Source organism: Anguilla rostrata, chromosome 2, assembly GCF_018555375.3.
Source record: "Anguilla rostrata isolate EN2019 chromosome 2, ASM1855537v3, whole genome shotgun sequence".
In the NCBI taxonomy this organism is placed as follows: Eukaryota; Metazoa; Chordata; class Actinopteri; order Anguilliformes; family Anguillidae; genus Anguilla; species Anguilla rostrata.
This window is the reverse complement of record NC_057934.1, coordinates 69,803,707-69,827,430: the sequence shown is the minus strand read 5'-3', so window position 1 is coordinate 69,827,430 and position 23,724 is coordinate 69,803,707. Positions and strand designations below refer to the sequence as shown.

The window sequence follows — 23,724 nt, the reverse complement described above, 5'->3', positions numbered from 1 at the left end:
CCCTGCAGTGAGCCTCCGTGACTCAGGCCACCACACAGAGGCCCGCGCCGCGCCCGGGAAACAGCCAGCTCGAGCTGCTACCGCCGCTTTTCACCCAGCGGCCCGCCAGCTGAGCACGCTGGGACCGCAGCCAGAGGAATTAAACTCCCGCGGCTGACCTGCAGGGGTCACCGGCGAGCGATGAGTCACACGGCCTACCCCGGCTGACCCAGTCCCTCCCTCTCTCCCTGGGCAACCCTGCCGCCCTGCGGGGCAGCCTGCCACACAGTCAGCACAGGCGCAACTCGGATCCGCTCCCAAACCGCGGGGGGGGGGGGGGCACTGGAACGGTGCCTTTAACGGTGATTAAATTATACGTACATATACACTGCTTTACAAGACTCCGAGAATCCATCTACGGCGCTGCTTGGCTCAGCGAAGTGTGAGGCTCCTATTAGGTGGGGAAAGAGCGAGCCGCGGGCCTCATAAGAACAGACCTGACACAAGCAGGCGCGCGTTAAGCGAACGTCCATAAACGACGCCCACGACGCCCCAGGAAAGCCGTAGCGCCGCACGGAACGTCGCGGCCGCGCGGACACAGCCGACGACGCGAGCAGGCGTCACGGCGAGGCATGCTGGGAAGGGGGGGGGGGCTCTACCTTCATGACGGGCTGCGCGAAGTACTTGGCGCTCCAGTCGCAGAGCCCCGTCTGCATGGTGGCGCTGATGAAGTTCCTGTGCCCGCCCGGCTCGTCGCCGTCGTCCGCGGTCTGCCAATGACACAAGCGGGCACACATGGGCACACAAGCGGGCACGCGCGTCAAACATTCAAACAACACGAAAAAGAACCTCCTACTCGCTAACGCAGTGGATGCTCTCATAACATACTGCGTACAGAAATAAACCAACAGCGGGCTTGAACAGGCAACGCGTGTACAACATATTATGGGCTGTTAGCGGAGCTAACTGCTGCAAAGACCAGCAGAGCATGAGAAAGCGTGAATGAGCGTGTTCTGCTGACGGCAAGTCTGTGGCGTTTTCGGGCAGTGTAGCGGGACACCTACCTGGTCGGGCCCCTTGTCGAACATCTTGCGGGTGCGTGGGAACTGGTGGGAGTGCGGAGCCTGCCCCCCCAGCGTGGGGGTGTAGGGCGGCCGGGCGGGGGGCAGCTCGCGGCTGGGGGGCTTGGGCACCTCGTTGGTCAGGCTGGAGCTGCTGGGACTGGGCATGGGGGGGGAGCCACTGGAACATGAACAGAGGGAAGAGGATACCGACCGCTGGGTTATTAGTGCCAGGCCACGGTATACACATTATACACACACTCACACGCAGACACACACACACACACACACGCACACGCTCACACACACACACACTCGCTCGCACACGCTCACACACACACACACACTCAGCCACATACACACTACGCTCCCTCACACACACACACACACACACAACACGCACACACACACCACCACAGCAACACCACACGCACACCACACGCAACACACACACCGCTCGCACACATCCACACGCCACAACATACACACGCACGCTCACCACCGCCTCCCCTCCACTCACACACACACGCTCCTACTCACACACACAAACGCTCACACGCTCGTTCGCACACGTGCTCTCACACACACACGCACGCTCACACACATGCACACTCACACTAGCTCTCTCTCTCTCACACACACATATACGCACACACACACACACACACACACACACACAAACAGAGCCCGCTGGACATTTTAAACTCCAACACAAGCAAATTACTCAGACTAATGGTGGGAGGCTACGCCATGGAGGCGCTGCACCCAGGGACGAGGCTGCCTGGTCCTCCCTGGTTTTCTGATTGCTGTGTGCTTTGGGTTTGGTGCTAAATGAGGCTGCGGGGGGGGGTGGGGGGGGGCGGCCTCTCACCCCGCCTGGTGGATGTGGGTCCCTTTGCTGGTGGGGCTGGCCGGGGCAGACTGGGTCAGCGAGCCGGAGTCCAGGATCCTCTGGGGCCGGGCGTTCATCGTGGCCTGCAGCCGGGGGAGAGAGAGAGAGCGATACGTACAGCGGGAAGCTCCCATCAGCCCCCTTTTCACTGTTCTGCGAGTCTGCGGGGCTGTCGTGCTCCTCCACCTCAGATGGGGGGCGTGTGTTTCTCTGGCGGCTGTGTGGGCACCTTGGCATTACAGGTAATTGGCAGCACCTGTGTGGGGGCCAGTGAAGGCCAGGATTGGTGCTTTTAAATGGCGGCGTCGCCCCAACCAGCGGGGGGAAAAAAAGAGGGCTATCTGTGTTTCTCCTCAGTGGTCTTCGTTATGCATTTGCTCATTATATTAAATAAACATTTTTTGTTTGAGCTGTTTTGTGTGGCGTATTTTATGTTCCGACTCGCCAGCGACAGGTCGTAACGGGGGCTGTCGGAGGTCTCCGAGCCTGCGCACGTAGCGACCAGACAGCGAGGTGAACCTTCCATTCACCCGCCTGCCGCGAGCCGGGAACCAGCTTGCACGCAGCACTACAGGAGAGCTACTGCAGATCAGAGACGTCACATATCCTTTACATTACAGGCATTTAGCAGACGCTCTTATCCAGAGGGACTTACACTGTATCCAAAGATACAGCTGGATATATACAGCTGGAGCAATGCAGGTTAAGTACCTTCGCTCAAGGGCACAACGGCAGTGTCCTACCGGAGAATCGAACCCACGACCCTTATGTTACAAGACCAACTCCTTAGCCATTACGCTACACTGCTGCCCATATCCACCAATGACAAACAACAACTGCTGCTAGACGATGGGACAGCGGCCAACTTAAACCTGCTTCCACATCTCAAGTTCATTTCAGGATACCTTCTGCTACCCACTAATACAAAGCAGATTTGCACCTAATAGGTTCTACGCAACTGCCTTTTTGGGAGTGATTTTTTTATTATTTTTAAACCAATATTTCCCACATGCTCAGCTAATTTTTATCTTAACGGGAGTTCATTAAAATTTTCCTCCAAAGACAAATTTCGCATAAAACCTGCAATACTGTAATTAACTGTAGAAAACTGCACCTGGTCATCTTTGTTTGTAAACATCTTTTTTGTTTGTTCAGCCTCAAGATATTTTTAATATTATCAACGGACAGGGGTTGTATAATTTCTCTAATTATTAAATACACTGCATCTACTTCTGTATTTACTGAAATAATATCTATTTAAATGCAAACATGATTAAATACGATTAGATTTAAATCCACTTCCAAGGTTCCATTCAAAACCGCAAATGACCTTCAGATTGTGGCACAAAACCTCAACATTACATGAGTAAGTAATGCGAGCAACCACAAAGCAGGGAGCGGGGCCAGGCCACTTGCTGTCCAAGCTCAGAAATACCCGGCAAATGACTCTATGAGTGAAAGTGAATCTGTGTTTGAACAAAGGATCAGAACAAGAAAATTGAGACTTCAGTGAGGCAGTGGACTATAGACACAGGGTCACTCCAATATTCAAGACGGAGACACTGAGAACTGAGACAAATCCCTCAGCCGCTGAACCCGGTACAGATGCGGTATTTCATAAACTTTTAGCAGTCGGTGGAAACGCACCTTTCGTAATTCACTTTTCCCAAAGCAGCAAGTGAAAGTGTGATGGATGTGGGTTTGTTTACACCAGCAAGGAAACATAACTAATGCTCTGTTTAAATCCAGTTAACACGGTGCTCTCTCAACCGTACGGAGTTCTCGTCGTTTTCATTTCTATGTTAATTCTTTGTATTCGTTGCACCCGTGTGTAGGTGTTTGAGTAACGTCATCATTAATGGTCTTTGTTTTCAACGCGGCGCTTCATTAAAACGGGACACGTACAAATGGAAAAAAAGCTAAGAAATGACACGTGGCAATATGCTGCCTGTAATCTATGAGGCTTCCAGACTTCAGGATTGAAATATTAATTAGACGGATAGACAAGAAAGTAATTATCACGAATTGCCTCAGCGCCGTCCACAGCCCAACGCTCACAAAAGAAAAACCTAATCAAATTCTCAGTGGTGGGGGAAGAACAAAACAACAGGCTAATAAAAATACATGAGCACACATACAGACACATACATGCACACCCACACCATTGACATTAAACCCCTGGCTAAACCCATTTTCACAGACCGATATTAAACGCAGTAAAAAAAAAAAAGCTACTGTGTCTTCGGCTTTCCCCGGCTCGCCGTTGTTATTTTGGAAGCGTATGAAGGATTACAGGCTCGCGCAACTTTCTCGCACGTTTCACAGCGGAGCGCGGTGAGTCAGGTGGATGTGGAAGTGGGCTCGGGGCTGCTTTATTATTTTTTTTAAATGTTGTTTCGGGAAGCCTCCGAATTTTGAACAGTAAACACCGCAATATGCAGCTCTTTAGCATTAACGAAAGGCGTTGCGCCGTATAATTTATAAACGACATCGCGGACGTGCTGGCGTATCCTCGCGCTGCGTCATTTCGTCGCAGAAACACCAGCGTGTCATTTTTTCCCCCCAGTCCCATAAAACAAACGAAAAAAAAAACAAATTGATCACTGTGGGAGAATTTATTATCCGTCATTCCCGCTACTTCAACGAAAGGATGATAGCTCTCGCGGGGATGTTCGCTTATAAGGCCCCGTGATGATGACGACTGCGTGCAATAAAGCAGCCGTGTTACTTTGGACGTGACGCAAGCGTGGTGGTCATACTGCACACATCTGAGTGCAACTCGTGTGACGCTGGCACAGGCCAGTGAGGCATCAAGTGCTACTCACACGCCAAAGGGATGCAACTTAACAAGCAGCACACGGCCGACCACGGCACCTCCCGAGACAGGACTGACTCCTCTGTTGAAACAGCTGTCCTTCAGATAATTTTGTCAAACCCTCCCCCGCCCCCCGCGGCCCGCATAAATTCTCATAAACAGCTTCCCGTTTTGCATCGTGTTGAATTCTGTTGCACCAAAGGCAGACTCCACAGCTTTTGAAATTAATTCATTAATTAATTAACCGTGCAACCGTGAAACTGAGAAGCATCAATCAACGAAACGATAACGCACTTACAGGCGATGCTGAGCAAGAAGTGTTGCGCAAGATACTGCCCGATTAGCCTTTTGTATATTAGAAGATTGCTTATTCTGACAAAGATCGCTGTGCATTGCCAAGATGCACATGCGCTAATAAGATTAAGCAGGGATGCACAAGGGTACTGAGTACTGCCTTCGCTTCCTACCGTTTTCTCCTTGTAAAGCCTTCTCTTCTGTATTTGCAATGATATATTTAAAAAAAAATGTATTCACTTGGGGACACACACAATAAAAGTTTGACGCACTGTCAAAAAGCAAAAGCCTGATGGGTGCTATAAAGCTGTGTGTGGAGTTCGCGCCACGTCCAGGTGGAGCCGCAATGACAAACACGTTAAAAACAATAACTCGCAATAGATATCAAAACCACGTCAAACTGACAGAGGTGTAAAAGAAAGATGAATAAAATAAAATTACAGTGCTATGGAATTTTAAATGCAGGGATGACGGGGAAGAAGGTCTTCACACTTTCCAGAATGCACCGGAATGCAAGGCTGCTCGTGGGGGCAGGATTCCCCTGCTTAACTGCATGGACGCTGCGGGATTGAATCCGGACTGTGCCACTGCCGACTGTGGCCTGAAGCCTCACAGGGCGATGTGTAATTGGCTCTGGCTTTGCCCAGGGATAAGGGGGGGTTCACAGCTGTCTCATTGAGCACCAGCAGTCCCCCCCGGCCCCCCCGCGCCTGTTGAGCTGCACACAAAGGGTCTTCCTCAGACTCATGTCTGCGTGAGCGTGATGAGGGGTGGCGAGAAACGAAGGCTGACATCACAGGCTTTAGAGGCGAGAGCACACGCCTACCCTGCGTCCTCCTGAAAAAAAAAACTGTGAATGGCACGGAAGTGAGCTCTGATAGAAACACTACTACGCTGTCCAAATTAAAAGAATATTTAAAAAAAAAAGAATTTAAAAAAGGATTTCATCAGTCAGTCACATAGTCACCCAAGGCCTCAATAAAGTGGAGCACATTACAGAAATGAGCGTACCAAACCAGAGAACTCGTCAACTGGTTAAAAAGCCCTGAAATACTTGAATTATTTCTATCCGCAGTAACGAACATACTGACATTCACTCAGAGGTCAACTGCCTCTCCAAGGTTCGGTCCGATAAGCGGGAGGATCTTTGTTAATGGACAATTCAGACAATAGATCAACCGACAGCCAATAATATGAGAGAAGTGGAGTTTCACAGCAAACGTAAAACCGGCAAACACAGGACGTTAAGCACGGCCAAGTCCAATAGTGCAAACCTTATGCTAAATCTAATGTCACACACACACACACAACATCAGATCCATCACATTGTGTGTGTGTGTGTGTGTGTGTGTGTGTCTGTGTGTGTGTGTGTGTGTGTGTGTGTGTGTGTGTGTGTGTGTGTGTGTGTGTGTGTGTGTGTGTGTGTGTGTGTGTGTGTTTGTGTGTCTGTGTGTGTGTGTGTGTGTGTGTGTGTGTGTGTGCGCGTGGTGCGTGCGTGCGTGAGTGTGTGTGTGTGTGTGAGTGTGTGTGTGTGTGTGTGTGTGTGTGAGTGTGTGTGTGTGTGTGTGTGTGAGAGTGTGTGTGTGTGTGTGTGTCTGTGTGTGTGTGGAAAAAGTCTCAGGCTAGACGCTCATCTGAAAACACAAACTTGCAAACACGGCCCATTTGACCCACACGGCACAAAACCGTACCGGCCTCTCGAAAACACTCAACCTCCAAAGTGCGGGAGAAATACCGGACATTTTGGCGATGAGCCCGGTATTTTTATCAGCGCGAGCGGGGTGGCACGAGTGGCTGTTTCCCGCTAATGCGCTGATAGTGCTGCCTTCTCCCCGTCCATTACGCTCGGTAAGAACTTGTCGGAACCCTTAAAACGCACGTGGCGCAGCGCTGAACCGGTGGGTCTTGCGTCATAAAAATTCAACATCGCCCTGCTGTGCTCTTTCATAAAAACACTCCCATGCAACATTTACGCTCGATGATGCAACGGACGACACACGCAAGCAGCCGAAGCAAATAAACGCGTTGCTATGGTTTCGTACCCCTGGATCCCTGAAACCGTCGAGCCCGTCCACTTCAAACTGTGGCGGAGAGGCTAGTAAAAAATGCACGAGTTTCAGAAGGGCGTCCTACTACTTAAGTGCGGCGTTGCTCATTCTTACGCAAACCGATTTTGAACAGTGAATCATTATTTCAAAGGGCTGTCCGAACAAAATAAATATTTGATTAAAAACAGCTATTTAATTCGCACATTTTGAACAATCAAGAACAGCGCTGTATCATTAGGCATTATTTATATGTGGCAGACACGCTAATCCACAGTAACACACAGGTCAAATGTGAACGATACACACAGCGCCTATCTGAAGGGAGGCAAGAAAGGGAGAGAGGGAGGGAGGGAGGGAGGCCCAGGAAACAAAATAAAAGTAAAATATGAGAGAGTTATAACAATAGTGTAAAAGCTAAACCGAGGCAGTAAAGCAAAGACCTATTAGAAACAAGCATATACTTAACGCGTTACAAAACTGGTCGTAAAAAAAAAAACCTTTCCAAATAGCATTCTTGATCATAGAACCATAACAGTAATACTCTGAGCATCCAATCAGCAGCTGTGAGAGCAATAAACGTACACCAGTTACATCACAAACGCTGACCCAGTTCTTCAGTGATCTACGGCTCTACGTCAGAACACACGAGGAACGCGGCGAATAGGGGTCGGGATCGAGGAGCAGCCTATAACCTGCTTCTGGATCACGACCCGGGGACACCTGTGGGTCCTAGCGCTTGCAGGCAGCCCGTCCCACCACTAGGGGGCGGGGGGAAGAGGTGCAGCTGGGACGCACCTGGAGGGAAGGATTTGCACGGCAGCCGGTGAGGATTCTAATGACGGACTGTCCGTCGGGGGGGGGGGGGGGGGGCCCAGGGAGAACACCAGCGATACAGCTGCTTTCTGTATGAGCTGAAAAGGTTACCGGTAACATTAACATTACAGGCATTTAGCAGACACTCTTATCCAGAGCGACGTACACAACTTTTTTTTTTTTTTTACATAGCATTTTACATTGCATCCATTTATACAGCTGGATACATACTGAAGCGATTCAGGTTAAGTACCTTTTGCTCAAGGGTACAACGGCAGTAGTCCTGTCCAGGAATCGAACCTGTGACCATTCGGTTGCATGCCCAGTTCCTTACCCACTGTGCTACACTGCCGCCCAACTTCCAGAGTACTGCTCTACTCAAGTGACTCACAGCGACCCGCTCCGACGCTGCCTACACGCTGAGCGCTCGGTCATTCCGAATGAATTCATTATAAACGAAGGCGCCTGATAAACTTTTAACATGGCCGCTAAATCAGGTGAGCCATTTACGGTTCCTGTCCACAAAATCTGAAGAAACCATTCTGACCTGTGCAGAGCAGCTCCCCCCCCCTCCCCAACTTCATCCAAGATGTCATAATGAGGAAAGGGTGGGGGGTGGGGATAGATCCAGGTGGGCTGTTCTGACCTTCAGCCCTGATGTATGCGCTCAGTCTGGACCACAGTCCTGCCTAACGCCGGCTTCCTTCATCACCTCAGGCACGGTTCTGAACAAGTCTTCCTCACTGACTTCTCATGGACTACCGGGGAGTCTGTCCAAATTCCTCTGAGCTTCTCTCGTCAACGTTTCCTCCGATGATCAGTTGCGTTCAGCAAACTGCCATTTTGAAGTCAGGGGGACACGCGCAAAGAAAAATGTGGTTTTCCCAACAGAGTAAGTAAGACGAATTAATAACAATTATGCCCAATATTGTTCTATCAAACATATTGCTAAAGACATGCACCAACTCATCTGTTTGGAAGGGGTTTGCTCAGGCAACTCTGTTCCGATAAAAGCACTCATACGAGACTGTGTTTTTCAGAACGGGCATTGATCCAGACAAATGGCGTATTACCAGGCTGGATGTAAATGCGCCCACTGTCTCCCTGTGCCAATCATCGCTGAAAGTTTCTGAAATCGCATCGTTATCAGAGGGTGGCTGAATCAGACCTGGACGCCATTGATGTTTTATATAATAATTTAAAAAAAAACACGGAACGACAGAAACCCAGAGTTTGAGAGTTAACTTCGGAGAGAGAGCCAAAAGGAAAATACACATATAAATACTTTTTTTTTTTTGTCAAACCATTGAGGGATTTCTAGAGCTATTCAGCAGAGGGGCAATCCTCTTCACTGCGTCTTGAAAGCTAGTCCCCCCCGCCCGCCCCCCCCCCCCCCCCCCCCCCCCCCCCCAAGGACTCACTCTGCCAGAAACTCAACCCAACCAATGCGCAACCTTCACAAAACCCACGAAGGAAGACGACATAAAGCATTCTCTCTTCCGCCCACGGCGGCTGTGAGTTGGCGGACGGCGGGAATTCACACCAAGTCTGGGGACGCGCACAACCAGCTCCGACCCCGCCAAGAAAGAAAAAAGAAAGAAAAAAAAAAAGAAAAAAAGATCTCGGCGATAATTGTCAAAGCCAGAGGAGCATGACAGACTCATAATTTCTTTTTCCCGTTACATAACCCCTCATGTCCATGACATCAGCGCACAGGCGCCAAAGTTTTCTAACAGACACTTGCGTGGAACTCGCTGTTCCTTTTTCAGCAGCCGGGCGCTGAGAGGGCCCTTCATTAGCAGGGTTCGCTCGGTCCCCTCCCGCCGGCGCTGATAATCCAGGAGACTCTTCCAAAAAAAAACATGTCAAAAAGGTCAAGCACTCTTGTATAAAGGACTGTAGTAAACTAGAGTTAGTTAAAAGAGCAGTGCAGGACACTGACGTACAAGTCAGTCCAAACACCCGGAATGGCATTATCGTTAAAAGCCAGCTCTCTTCCTCTCAGCGGTCTTCCTCAGCCTGTCAACCCCAGCTGTGTTTCACCTCGCTGAAACAGCTCAGGTGAGGGATCCCATGGCCTGTGCTTTCACACGGGCACATCCAGTACCGTACAGGTACGCCCCCTACTGTGAACAGGTACACCCCCTACTGAGTACAGGTATGCCCCCTACTGTGTACAGTGTAGGTGTATCATACATGGGGCACATCCAGTACCGTACAGGTACAGTATACCCCCTACTGTGTACAGGTGTGCCCCCTACTGTGTACAGTGTAGGTGTATCATACACGGGCACATCCAGTACCGTACAGGTACAGTATACCCCCTACTGTGTACAGTGTAGGTGTATCATACACGGGCACATCCAGTACCGTACAGGTACAGTATACCCCCTACTGTGTACAGTGTAGACGTATCATGCCAGCTAGGGGTCATTTCAATTTTTTTTTCTTTCCCACGGCACACAGGAACTGCCGCCGTGGGCTATGCGTGGCAAATTGTGGTCACTCATTCACTCACTCACTCATGGATGACCTGAGAGGGACATTTGGTGGGACGCACGCGCAGGTGGTGCTTCGTTCAGTAGGACGCATGCGCAGGTGCATCTCCCAAAATCACCACTTCGAACGGCACAAGCTTTTTAAGCACAGCTTTATCGCCTAACGTTACTTTAGCTAACCCTAACATGTTAGCGTTTCGCCTACTATAGTTAACCATACTTAGCGCGTACCACCGGTACAGATGTGTGGACACACGGAGGACAACAAATATAGTTACAGAGGTGAGGACATGGCATAGCTAGCTAGCTATACAGTTAGCCGAGTTTCGCTCATGGCACTTTGTACAGGTGCGCCGTGGGCCTGGACGGTTTCGTGCTTGTTTTTTCCTCAGCTATCAGCGACAAAGTCGGAGCTCACCTGTCGCTATGCGTCAGCTGCTAGCGCAGGCCAACAGAAGACTTCCTGAGACTGTAAGCTTGTTTCTCAGGGTGCGTGTGCTGTTTCGGTCTCCCGAAATATACCTCGCTCGCTATCGTGAAAAAATAGCCACATGCGGAAACAGGAGACATGACGACCGCTCTGCTGTTCTTCTTATAGATCGTTTGTACGCAGCAGCACCGATCAGCGTCTTATCTGTATTAAACGCTGCTGTCAAGCTTCCCACGTTCAGTTGACCGTAGTTAAGCTGGCGGAACCCAAATCGCACGCGATTAGAATCCGACGGCGGCGACGAGAATAAGAAGTTAATCTGAAGCGCGACGCTTCGCCGTTAGCAACGCTGACGATGTTAGCGAACGGCACTTCCCGACAGTCTGAGCATGCTCAGCCCCGCCCCCCAATGTTCAGCATTCAGCTGCACTTCACGTCTCAAACTCTCTCCTCTCTACAGGCAGTACCATGCTCAAACTTTCTCCCCTCTCTGCAAACAGACTGTACTGCACTCAGACTCTCTCCACACAGACTGTACTGCACTCAGACTCTCTCCACACAGACTGTACTGCACTCAGACTCTCCTCTCTCCACACAGACTGTACTGCACTCAGACTCTCTCCACACAGACTGTACTGCACTCAGACTCTCTCCACACAGACTGTACTGCACTCAGACTCTCTCCACACAGACTGTACTGCACTCAGACTCTCTCCACACAGACTGTACTGCACTCAGACTCTCTCCACACAGACTGCACTGCACTCAGACTCTCTCCACACAGACTGTACTGCACTCAGACTCTCTCCACACAGACTGTACTGCACTCAGACTCTCTCCACACAGACTGTACTGCACTCAGACTCTCTCCACACAGACTGTGCTGCACTCAGACTCTCTCCACACAGACTGTACTGCACTCAGACTCTCTCCACACAGACTGTACTGCACACAGACTCTCTCCACACAGACTGTACTGCACTCAGACTCTCTCCTCCCCACACAGACTGTACTGCACTCAGACTCTCTCCACACAGACTGTACTGCACTCAGACTCTCTCCACACAGACTGTACTGCACTCAGACTCTCTCCACACAGACTGTACTGCACTCAGACTCTCTCCACACAGACTGTACTGCACCAGACTCTCTCCACACAGACTGTACTGCACTCAGACTCTCTCCACACAGACTGTACTGCACTCAGACTCTCTCCACACAGACTGTACTGCACTCAGACTCTCTCCACACAGACTGTACTGCACTCAGACTCTCTCCACACAGACTGTACTGCACTCAGACTCTCTCCACACAGACTGTACTGCACTCAGACTCTCTCCACACAGACTGTACTGCACTCAGACTCTCTCCACACAGACTGTACTGCACTCAGACTCTCTCCACACAGACTGTACTGCACTCAGACTCTCTCCACACAGACTGTACTGCACTCAGACTCTCTCCACACAGACTGTACTGCACTCAGACTCTCTCCACACAGACTGTACTGCACTCAGACTCTCTCCACACAGACTGTACTGCACTCAGACTCTCTCCACACAGACTGTACTGCACTCAGACTCTCTCCACACAGACTGTACTGCACTCAGACTCTCTCCACACAGACTGTACTGCACTCAGACTCTCTCCACACAGACTGTACTGCACTCAGACTCTCTCCAACAGACTGTACTGCACTCAGACTCTCTCCACACAGACTGTACCTGCACTCAGACTCTCTCCACACAGACTGTACTGCACTCAGACTCTCTCACTTCACTCTCCAACAGACTGTACTGCACTCAGACTCTCTCCACACAGACTGTACTGCACTCAGACTCTCTCCTCTCCACACAGACTGTACTGCACTCAGACTCTCTCCACACAGACTGTACTGCACTCAGACCCTCTCCACACAGACTGTACTGCACTCAGACTCTCTCCACACAGACTGTACTGCACTCAGACTCTCTCCACACAGACTGTACTGCACTCAGACTCTCTCCACACAGACTGTACTGCACTCAGACTCTCTCCACACAGACTGTACTGCACTCAGACTCTCTCCACACAGACTGTACTGCACTCAGACTCTCTCCACACAGACTGTACTGCACTCAGACTCTCTCCACACAGACTGTACTGCACTCAGACTCTCTCCACACAGACTGTACTGCACTCAGACTCTCTCCACACAGACTGTACTGCACTCAGACTCTCTCCACACAGACTGTACTGCACTCAGACTCTCTCCACACAGACTGTACTGCACTCAGACTCTCTCCACACAGACTGTACTGCACTCAGACTCTCTCTCTCCACACAGACTGTACTGCACTCAGACTCTCTCCACACAGACTGTACTGCACTCAGACTCTCTCCACACAGACTGACTGCACTCAGACTCTCTCCCACACAGACTGTACTGCACTCAGACTCTCTCTCTCCACACAGACTGTACTGCACTCAGACTCTCTCCACACAGACTGTACTGCACTCAGACTCTCTCCACACAGACTGTACTGCACTCAGACTCTCTCCTCTCCACACAGACTGTACTGCACTCAGACTCTCTCCACACAGACTGTACTGCACTCAGACTCTCTCCTCTCCACACAGACTGTACTGCACTCAGACTCTCTCCACACAGACTGTACTGCACTCAGACTCTCTCCACACAGACTGTACTGCACTCAGACTCTCTCCACACAGACTGTACTGCACTCAGACTCTCTCCACACAGACTGTACTGCACTCAGACTCTCTCCTCTCCACACAGACTACAGTGAATCCTCCCCTCTCTGCACACACTCATATCAGCGCATGGTGCTCGGGGCCGATCTGGTGAAGTTTCCCGGCCCGACTGATTAAATAACCCATCCGTCTCCTGGTGCAAAATGGCCGCCGCGTATCTGAAAGGGGTTTTTCAGCGCGGTGGAGATCGAGGCAAGGCTCCCTCTGCTTCACAGCGAGGCGCTCGGAAGCCACTAAAGGCACGAGCACATAAACGCGATCCATTATCTGTTATACCCCAGAGGTGCCAAAGGCAGAGCTCTAAGAGAGCAGGCTCTCTGCCCGTAGGTCACCAGCCCCCTAAAAAAGAGCAGGCTCTCTGCCCGTAGGTCACCAGCCCCCTAAGAGAGCAGGCTCTCTGCCCGTAGGTCACCAGCCCCCTAAAAAAGAGCAGGCTCTCTGCCCGTAGGTCACCAGCCCCCTAAGAGAGCAGGCTCTCTGCCCGTAGGTCACCGGCCCCCTAAGAGAGCAGGCTCTCTGCCCGTAGGTCACCAGCCCCCTAAAAAAGAGCAGGCTCTCTGCCCGTAGGTCACCAGCCCCCTAAGAGCAGGCTCTCTGCCCGTAGGTCACCAGCCCCCTAAGAGAGCAGGCTCTCTGCCCGTAGGTCACCAGCCCCCTAAGAGAGCAGGCTCTCTGCCCGTAGGTCACAGCCCCCTAAGAGAGCAGGCTCTCTGCCCGTAGGTCACCAGCCCCCTAAAAAAGAGCAGGCTCTCTGCCCGTAGGTCACCAGCCCCCTAAAAAAGAGCAGGCTCTCTGCCCGTAGGTCACAGCCCCCTAAGAGAGCAGGCTCTCTGCCCGTAGGTCACCAGCCCCCTAAGGGAACACGCTCTCTGCCCGTAGAGTGTCCACCCCCCCCCCAGCTGCTGCCGCAAAGCCATCCGAGCGTAATTCGGAGAGACACCCGGAGAACCAACGCGCGCCTCCCTCGACACGGACGTAACGCGCGGCGTTGAAAAGAGACGCGTCAGACACCGCGCTACCAAACCGGGACTTCCAGACGCAGTCGGATCTCTCTCAACTCCGAGCCGCTCTGAGAGCTTCAAGAAGAAGGAAAAAAAAACTCCTTAAGTAAAGTTTGTACGGCAGCACCTCTCACTCCCATCTCGAAGGAGGAACCCGAGCCAGCGCGATACGATTCGGAGAGACGCACCCCCGCCCCCCCCCCCCCAGAGACGTGGGCGTTCAGAGGAAGCTTCCGGAGCCTCGTCTAAGCGTGCGGCGAGTCACCGCCGTGTCAGAGCCCCGCTTCCCGCCGGCGGTTTGACTGCCGCCGCCGCCGCCGCCACGGAGACGCGGATCTCCCGTCTGCCGCGTGACGCCGACGGCGACGGGAAAAAAAACCCGACAGCGTCCCGCGGCCGACTGATTCATCGGCCTATCGGCTCTCACCGACAGACACCGGGCTACCACTGGGAGCGCTAAAACAAAAAAGAGATTAACAGCTACGAGGGGCTCGGGGACTGTTTATGTCAGCCAGAGATTAAAGAGGAACTCCTGTGCCGCACGGCATTGTGGTTATTACCTCCTTAACTTACGCCGGAATCCCACTGTACCCCCCCCCACCCCCCCGTCTCTCTGCAGCGCTGGGCTTCGGGGACCAATTTACACTTAATTGCATTTGCACAAAAACTAACTGCTTCTGGATGTGGAGAGTTAGGAGTCAAGCGGTAGAGCCAGTGCGTGTGTGTGAGTGTGTGTGTGTGAGTGTGTGTGTGTGAGTCTGTGTGTGTGTGAGTGCGTGTGTGTGTGAGTGCGTGTGTGAGTGTGTGTGTGTGTGTGAGCGTGAGAGTGAGAGGAGGTGGGGGAGAGAGTGAGAAGGAGTGGAGGGAGAGAGATATGAGGTGAGTAGGGGAGGAGAGGAGAGAGATGAGAAGAGAGGAGGACAGAGAGAGAGAGAGAGGGAGGGAGAGAGATAGAGATAGACAGACAGGCAGACAGACAGAGAGAGAGGGAGGGAGAGAGAGAGAGATAGAGACAAAGAGAGACAGACAGACAGACAGAGATAAAGAGAGAGAGGGGCAGACCTTGTACGCTATGCTGTTGAGGACCTTCATGGCCAGGTCGGACACTTCGGGGAAGGGGTCGGCCGCCAGGTGCAGCAGCACCCTCCAGATCTGCGTGTACACGCTGTTGAAGGACACCCCTGCAAAACCAAAGGCACAGTCAACACACACCTGACCAGCGCGTTAAGCTCTTGCACGCGTTTCACATTCACCCTGGCGCACTGAAAAAACTTCCAGGGATTAAAAAAATGAAGCTTTGGGAGAACAGAGGAAGACAAAAACGAATCACCCGAAACAATTAATAAAAAAAAAAACACGATTAATCTCCCATTAGGCTTTGCGGTCGATGATGTCATTTGCATCGTTACGACGGATAAAAATCACTGTCATCATTAGCAGCTCCTGCAGGACGCAGAGCGGAGTCTGACTCCTCCGTGACATTGACTGCTGCACCCAAGAGAATCGCTCCATCAAGAGTTCACATTAAGACACGCCGGAGTTCTTAAAATTTTTATTTATTTTTCTTCTCTCCTCCCTCCCGTTAAATGTTTTCCGTGTGTGTGTGTCGTCTCTCCGCCAGCTGAGCAGCCTTCATTTAAAGCTGTCACTCAGCTTCCTGAGGTGCTCCAGCACACACGCGGCTCGCTGTGCTTTGTCACCGACTCCGGCTGATGAGAGACCCTTCCGGAAAAACGCGTCCCCGCGACTGTCAAACTGTTGTTGTTTTTTTTTAAGCCCCCGCCCTTCGCCTTCATCACACCTTCATGCGGCAGGGAGATGATTTTCAGTTTTTTGTTTTTTTTTCCTGTCTGCACCCCCCCCCCCTCATTTCAGCTCCAGTCTGGGGGGAGCAGAGGCAGCTGCCTGTGCAAGTCGTTATGCACAACAATCAATTTGGCGCTTTTAGTCTGGAGAGCTCTCGAACCCGGTCCCAGGGGGGACAGCCCTGCGCCCCGTCCCCCCCCCTCCCCCTGCCCCCCACATCCTCCCTGCACTTCACACTTGCAGGAGAGGAGGAGGAAGAGAGGAGTGTGCAGACATGGGAGGGCCTTAAGGACAGGGGGAGAGAGGGACAGGAGGGGGAGAGAGGGACAGGAGGGTGAGGGAGAGGTGAGGGAGGGACAGGAGGGTGAGAGAGGGACAGGAGGGTGAGGGAGAGGTGAGGGAGGGACAGCAGGGGGAGAGAGGGACAGGAGGGGAGGGAGAGGAGGGAGAGAGGGACAGGAGGGGAGGGAGAGGTGAGGGAGGGACAGGAGGGGAGAGAGGTGAAGGAGGGGACAGGAGGTGAGGAGGAAGGACAGGAGGGTGAGGGAGGAGGGGAGGGAGGGACAGGAGGGGAGGAGGGACAGGAGGGTGAGGGAGAGGTGAGGAGGGACGGGAGGGGAGCTGAGGGATACAGGAGAGGCTGACGCAGGGGGCTCAGTGAGAGCTGTGACTGAGCGAGGGGTGGGCAGGGGGGGTGGGGGTACTCTGGTGAAGTGAGCGGAAAAGGTTGTGTAGATGGCAGTCTGAGGGGAAAACGAGTAGAGTGACGAGGAGGGTGTGGGGAGTGAGGTGTGATGGTGTGTGGTGACGCGCAGTGTGTTATGCAGTAAGAGAGAGAGAGAGCGACGCACGCTGGGTACTCCAGCTGATACCTGTTGTTGCAATTAGAGATGATGTGCTCGTGCTGTGCACTGGGACTGACGTGGCGTGTGGTGGTGCTGAGCGTGCTGGTGTGGGTGTGTGTGGGCTGTGTGGGCAGTGGGCTGGGGGGCTATTGTCGGCCTGTTGTTGGCTCCTGTAAGCCAAACACAGCCAGCGAAAACGTGCTCACTGTTGCTGAAAAATGGACAGTCTTGATGAAAACACGTTCAGCAAGACAGTGAGTGTGTGTGTGTGAGCGTGTGTGTGTGTGTGTGTGTGTCTGTGCACGCGCACGTGTGTATATGACAGAGAGAGAGAGAGAGCGAGCACAAGGGTACTCCAGTGCATTACCTGTGTGTTAGCAATTTTAGAGATGATGTGCTTGTGCTGTGCACATGTGAGTACGCACGTGTGCAGGGGGGTGTGTGTGTGTGTGTGTGTGTACGTGCGTGCGTGTGGGTGTGTGCGGGTGTGTGTGTGTGTGTGTGTGTGTACGTGCGTGTGTGTGTGTGTGTGTGTGCGGGTGTGTGCGGGTGTGTGTGTGTGTGTACGTGCGTGCGTGTGGGTGTGTGCGGGTGTGTGTGTGTGTGTACGTGCGTGTGTGTGTGTGTGTGTGTGTGTGGTGTGTGCGGGTGTGTGTGTGTGTGTACGTGCGTGCGTGTGGGTGTGTGCGGGTGTGTGTGTGTGTGTACGTACGTGCGTGCGTGTGTGTGTGTGTGTGTGTGTGTGTACGTGCGTGCGTGTGGGTGTGTGTGGGTGTGTGTGGGCCAGACTGAGAGCATGCGGGGAAGCATATTGTCGAGCCCAGAATTGTTGGCTCCCTTGATAAAAGCCAAACAAAAAGCCAGTGTAGAATAAACACCGGTGATGAGCTACACTGTTTGCTGAAAAATGAGAAAGTCACATTCTTGCATATGAAAACAACTGTTCAGACAAAAGTTTCTTTTTAACAAGTAACAACTTTCTTTCCCAAGACAGGTGTGAGTTACTGGCATCACCGTCTGAGCGTGTGTGTGCATACAAGTGTGTGTGTGTGTGGTGTTTCTGTCGGTATGCGTGTGTGTGTGAATATTCATATATATACAAGTGTGTGTGTGGTGTTTGTGTGTGTGTGTGTGAATATTCATATATATAAGTGTGTGTGTGGTGTTTGTGTGTGCATGCCTGTTGGTGTGTGTGTGTGTGCATGCGTGTGTATATTCATATATATGAGCGTGTGTGTGTGTGTATATTTATATAAATATATGAACGTGAATGTGTGTGCGTGTGTGAGTGTGCGTACATTTATATATATGAGCGTGTGTGTGTATATTCATATATATATATATATGACTGTGTGTGTGTATATTCATATTCATATATATATATATATGAGTGTGTGAGTGAGTGTGTGTGTATATTCATATATATATATATATGAGTGTGTGAGTGTGCGTGTGTGTGTATATTCATATATATATATGAGTGTGTGAGTGTGTGAGTGAGTGTGTGTGTGTATATTCATATATATATGAGTGTGTGAGTGTGTGTGTATATTCATATATATATATATGAGTGTGTGAGTGTGTGAGTGAGTGTGTGTGTGTATATTCATATATATGAGTGTGTGAGTGTGTGTGTATATTCATATATATATATATGAGTGTGTGAGTGAGTGTGTGTGTGTATATTCATATATATATGAGTGTGTGAGTGTGTGTGTATATTCATATATATATGCATGAGTGTGTGAGTGAGTGTGTGTGTGTGTATTTATATATATATGCATGAGTGTGTGAGTGTGTGAGTGAGTGTGTGTGTGTATATTTATATATATATATGAGTGTGTGAGTGTGTGAGTGAGTGTGTGTGTGTATATTTTTATATATATGCATGAGTGTGTGAGTGTGTGAGTGAGTGTGTGTGTGTATATTTATATATATATATGAGTGTGTGAGTGTGCCTGTGTGTATATTCATATATATATATATGAGCGTGTGTGTGTGTATATTCATATTCATATATATATATATGAGTGTGTGAGTGAGTGTGTGTGTGTATATTCATATATATATATATATATATATGCATGAGTGTGTGAGTGAGTGAGTGAGTGAGTGAGTGAGTGAGTGAGTGTGTGAGTGAGTGAGTGAGTGAGTGAGTGAGTGTGTGAGTGAGTGAGTGAGTGAGTGAGTGAGTGAGTGTGTGAGTGAGTGAGTGAGTGAGTGAGTGAGTGTGTGTGTGAGTGCGTGTGTGTGTGTATATTCATATATATATGAGTGTGTAAGTGTGTGAGTGAGTGAGTGAGTGTGTGAGTGCGCAGAGCTCGGAGGTCACGCAGACTGAAGCAGACTCTCAGCACCTGAGCCTGCGCTGCTCTGTATTCAGTGTGCAGGACTCAGCCCTGTGGGGGAGCTTATGTAAGGATGGCGGGGAGACAGTGAGAGAGAGAGCGTCAAAAGGGGGGGGGGGGGAGTAATTAGGTTTGCGTCTGGCCACCCAAATAAGGTCAGGATCCAAGGCAAACGGTCCGGGGCGAGGGAATCTGCACTAAAGTGGGCTGTCTGCTCAAATCGAAGATGAAGTCGCGGTGGAGGTGGGGCTCTGGGAGCTCGCTCTCTCTCTCAGGCTGGGAGACGAGGCTGAAGGACTGAGAGGAGACGGGGGGGGCGCTCCACTACACTGTGCTCCCCTCCTCCAGCGCTACCGTGAAATGAAACATCTGGCAGACAGAGAGAGGGAGGGAGGGAGAGAGACAGACAGAGAGAGAGAGAGAGAGAGAGAGAGAGAGAGAGGGAGGGAGGGAGTGAGAGGGAGAGAGAGAGACAGAGAAGAGGGAGAGAGAGAGACAGAGAGAGAGAGTCGATAGAGAGGGAGAATCGAGAGAGAGAGTTGAGAGGGAGTTGAGAGACAGGGAGAGAGAGAGAGAGACGGAGAGAGAGAGAAAGAGAGAGAGAGGGATGCTGTGTTCCAGCACAGTTGTAAAAGGATCTCTAGGCCCCTGAGAGGGTGCCACAAACAATGCAGCACTAGACATGTTCAAATCAGATGAAACTGGGATGGTCTTGACCAACTATCCCACAATGCATTGCGTCTTTTTGCAATCTATACTGTATTATTGTATTATAACTGTATTATTGTAATCAACAGCAGTCCCACGCACCTGCAGCAGGAGCATGCTGTACGGCAACTCCCACAAACAAGGGGTCTGCCTGGCTGCAAATCAGACACTGAACCAGAACCAGGGTGCCCACGCAGTCCAGCACAGGCACACACACACACAGTCACAGGGGCCTCCAGAACATCAGCACAGGCCCACGCAGAGTCACAGGAGCCTTCCCGAGCATCAGCGCAGGCACAACGGTCCTGGGTACCGTTTGCCCAAACCAGCCTCGCAAGTAATGCCGAGATTCATGATGCAGCAGGGCCAAGATGACAGATCGTGCATCATTTTAATATCATTATTTCTACCGCTAACATAAACATCATATATATATATGTGTATATAGCCAAACACTGCGCGCAGTTGAGTAAAATAAAAAATTCTCCTGCGTGCCCACGAGCCGACCGGGTGTAACACTCACGGCTTGGCGGACGGCGAAATAGCTCTTATTTTCAGAACAGCAGCGAGAGGCAGAACGGCCAGGGTTCGGTGAGGACACCGGCCGGGTTTGGACACACCCGCCGGCCCGCCGAACGCTCGATTTAAAACGGCACGGCCCTTACTCTTCTGGAACACGGGAGGACATCTGTGGATTGATTCACTTTAATAAAAAGCAAGGGGGACCTGGGACTCGTGCTAGATCACAAACGCCTGCCCCGCACAGCAGGCCCCGTACAGCAGCGCCCCGTACAGCAGGCCCCGTACAGCAGGCCCCGTACAGCAGTGCCCCGTACAGCAGCGCCCCGTACAGCAGGCCCCGTACAGCAGGCCCCGTACAGCAGGCTCCGTACAGCAGCGCCCCATACAGCAGGCCCCGTACAGCAGGCCCCGTACAGCAGGCCCCGTACAGCAGGCCCCGTACAGCAGTGCCCCGTACAGCAGGCCCCGTACAGCAGCGCCCCGTACAGCAGGCCCCGTACAGCAGTGCCCCGTACAGCAGGCCCCGTACAGCAGGCCCCGTACAGCACCGCCCCGTACAGCAGGCCCCGTACAGCAGGCTCCGTACAGCAGCGCCCCGTACAGCAGGCCCCGTACAGCAGGCTCCGTACAGCACCGCTCCGTACAGCAGGCCCCGTACAGCAGGCCCCGTACAGCAGGCTCCGTACAGCAGCGCCCCGTACAGCAGTGCCCCGTACAGCAGACCCCGTACAGCAGCGCCCCGTACAGCAGCGCCCGTACAGCAGGCCCCGTACAGCAGGGCCCGTACAGCCTGCCCCGTACAGCAGGCCCCGTACAGCAGGCCCCGTACAGCAGCGCCCCGTACAGCAGGCCCCGTACAGCAGGCCCCGTACAGCAGGCCCCGTACAGCAGGCCCCGTACAGCAGTGCCCCGTACAGCAGTGCCCCGTACAGCAGACCCCGTACAGCAGCGCCCCGTACAGCCTGCCCCGTACAGCAGGCCCCGTACAGCAGGCCCCGTACAGCCTGCCCCATACAGCAGGCCCCGTACAGCAGGCCCCGTACAGCAGGCCCCGTACAGCAGGCCCCGTACAGCAGTGCCCCGTACAGCAGTGCCCCGTACAGCAGACCCCGTACAGCAGCGCCCCGTACAGCCTGCCCCGTACAGCAGGCCCCGTACAGCAGGCCCCGTACAGCCTGCCCCGTACAGCAGGCCCCGTACAGCAGGCCCCGTACAGCAGGCCCCGTACAGCAGGCCCCGTACAGCAGGCCCCGTACAGCAGGCCCCGTACAGCAGGCCCCGTACAGCAGGCCCCGTACAGCAGGCCCCGTACAGCAGGCCCCGTACAGCAGCGCCCCGTACAGCAGGCCCCGTACAGCAGGCCCCGTACAGCAGGCCCCGTACAGCAGGCCCCGTACAGCAGGCCCCGTACAGCAGGCCCCGTACAGCAGCGCCCCGTACAGCAGGCCCCGTACAGCAGCGCCCCGTACAGCTCGTTCGGGCCACCCCCCCGCCCGCCCACCGAGCTTTTAAATCGTCTCCCTTTGTGCAGCCGCAGAACCGCGGGGGTGCTAACAGGGCCCCGCCCCGGGGGCCGGGCCGGAGCACAAGGCATTGTGGGTAACGGGGGTGGGGTGGGGGGGGCTCCAGCTTCACAGGGCCTCCGCATGCTTCTGTTCCTGAGAGCCAGCGGCGGGAGGGGGGGGCGGCCTGGGAGTCCGCGGTGGGACGGGAGACCCCTGGGACCCTGCAATGGGCGGGGGGGGGCCTGCCCTGGGGCATTACCTCCCTCCCCCCGCTCTCATAAATGCCCCCCCCTCCTCTTTTTAAAAAAAATTTTAAAAGCAGCTGACAAAAATGCAAACTGATTTAAGGGACAGCCGTAAAGCCTTCGCCAAACACCGGATATCAACGTTCGCTCGGATATTAGCTTCGGATATTAGCATCTCAAAAACTGCACCGAGACTAGGGGAGAGAAAATGAAGATGAAAATAAGAGTAACATAAAAATAAAAAGGACAATGAGCTTCTCTTACATGGAGCCACTCACACAGGGTGTTACACACTGGGATATGAAACCTCCAACAGAAATGTGGGGTCTCCTCAGGCTCCAATGCAGGGGCTGAAAATGACCGAACAGACGGTTCTCCTACAGGAGCTCGCTGGAACGTGTAGGGTCCAGCAGGGCAGTCACCACTGCCTGTCCCCCACCCCTCCAGCTGTACTGTCCCAGAAGACAGACAGACAGACAGATGGACCCACTGCTGTGTCTCTCCAGCTGACAGCGCTGCAGCACCACAAACACAGCATCGGGGGTCAAAGGTCAGGACGGCTACAGGCACAGTGCATTTAGTCCTGAGGCTAACTCGAGACGCGCAAGGACATCCGTTTCCCAGGCAACAGACGAGACAAAACCGCATATTTATTTCTTTTTCTTTTTGACGGCAGGCCAAAAAAAAAAAAAAAAACATCTCAATAGACACACAACCTGCGACGGTGAGACCTGTGTTCTGTTTCTGCGAGACACAGGTTAAAGGTCGGCAGAACAGGACGGAGACACGGCAGAGAGAGCCATCAGCAGGCAGGCGCGGCTCCAGATCCTCCGAACTGGCTCCTTATGCAATCGGCCTTGTGGCTGTGAGCCTGACGTCAGCGTGCCGGGTGGCCATTTCACACAGAAGTGTAACGGCTCTAAAGGCATCAGGGGAATCCACAGCAGCTATCTCAGTTCAGCTTTAAACCGCTATCTCAGTTCAGCTTTAAACCGCCATCTCAGTTCAGCTTTAAGCCGCCATCTCAGTTCAGCTTTAAACCGCCATCTCAGTTCAGCTTTAAACCGCTATCTCAGTTCAGCTTTAAGCCGCCATCTCAGTTCAGCTTTAAACCGCTATCTCAGTTCAGCTTTAGACCGCTATCTCAGTTCAGCTTTAGA

General features: G+C 52.4%; 1 protein-coding gene across 1 annotated transcript in view; it reads right to left on the bottom strand.

The window, feature by feature from the left end:
- rptor (regulatory associated protein of MTOR, complex 1) overlaps window positions 1-23,724 on the bottom strand; it is a 204,191-nt gene that overhangs the window by 31,589 nt on the left and 148,878 nt on the right. Inside the window, 4 exon segments of the mRNA XM_064324324.1 lie at window positions 639-749; window positions 1,044-1,221; window positions 1,912-2,015; window positions 15,648-15,766. Of these exon segments, the coding sequence (XP_064180394.1) occupies window positions 639-749; window positions 1,044-1,221; window positions 1,912-2,015; window positions 15,648-15,766 (512 nt within the window).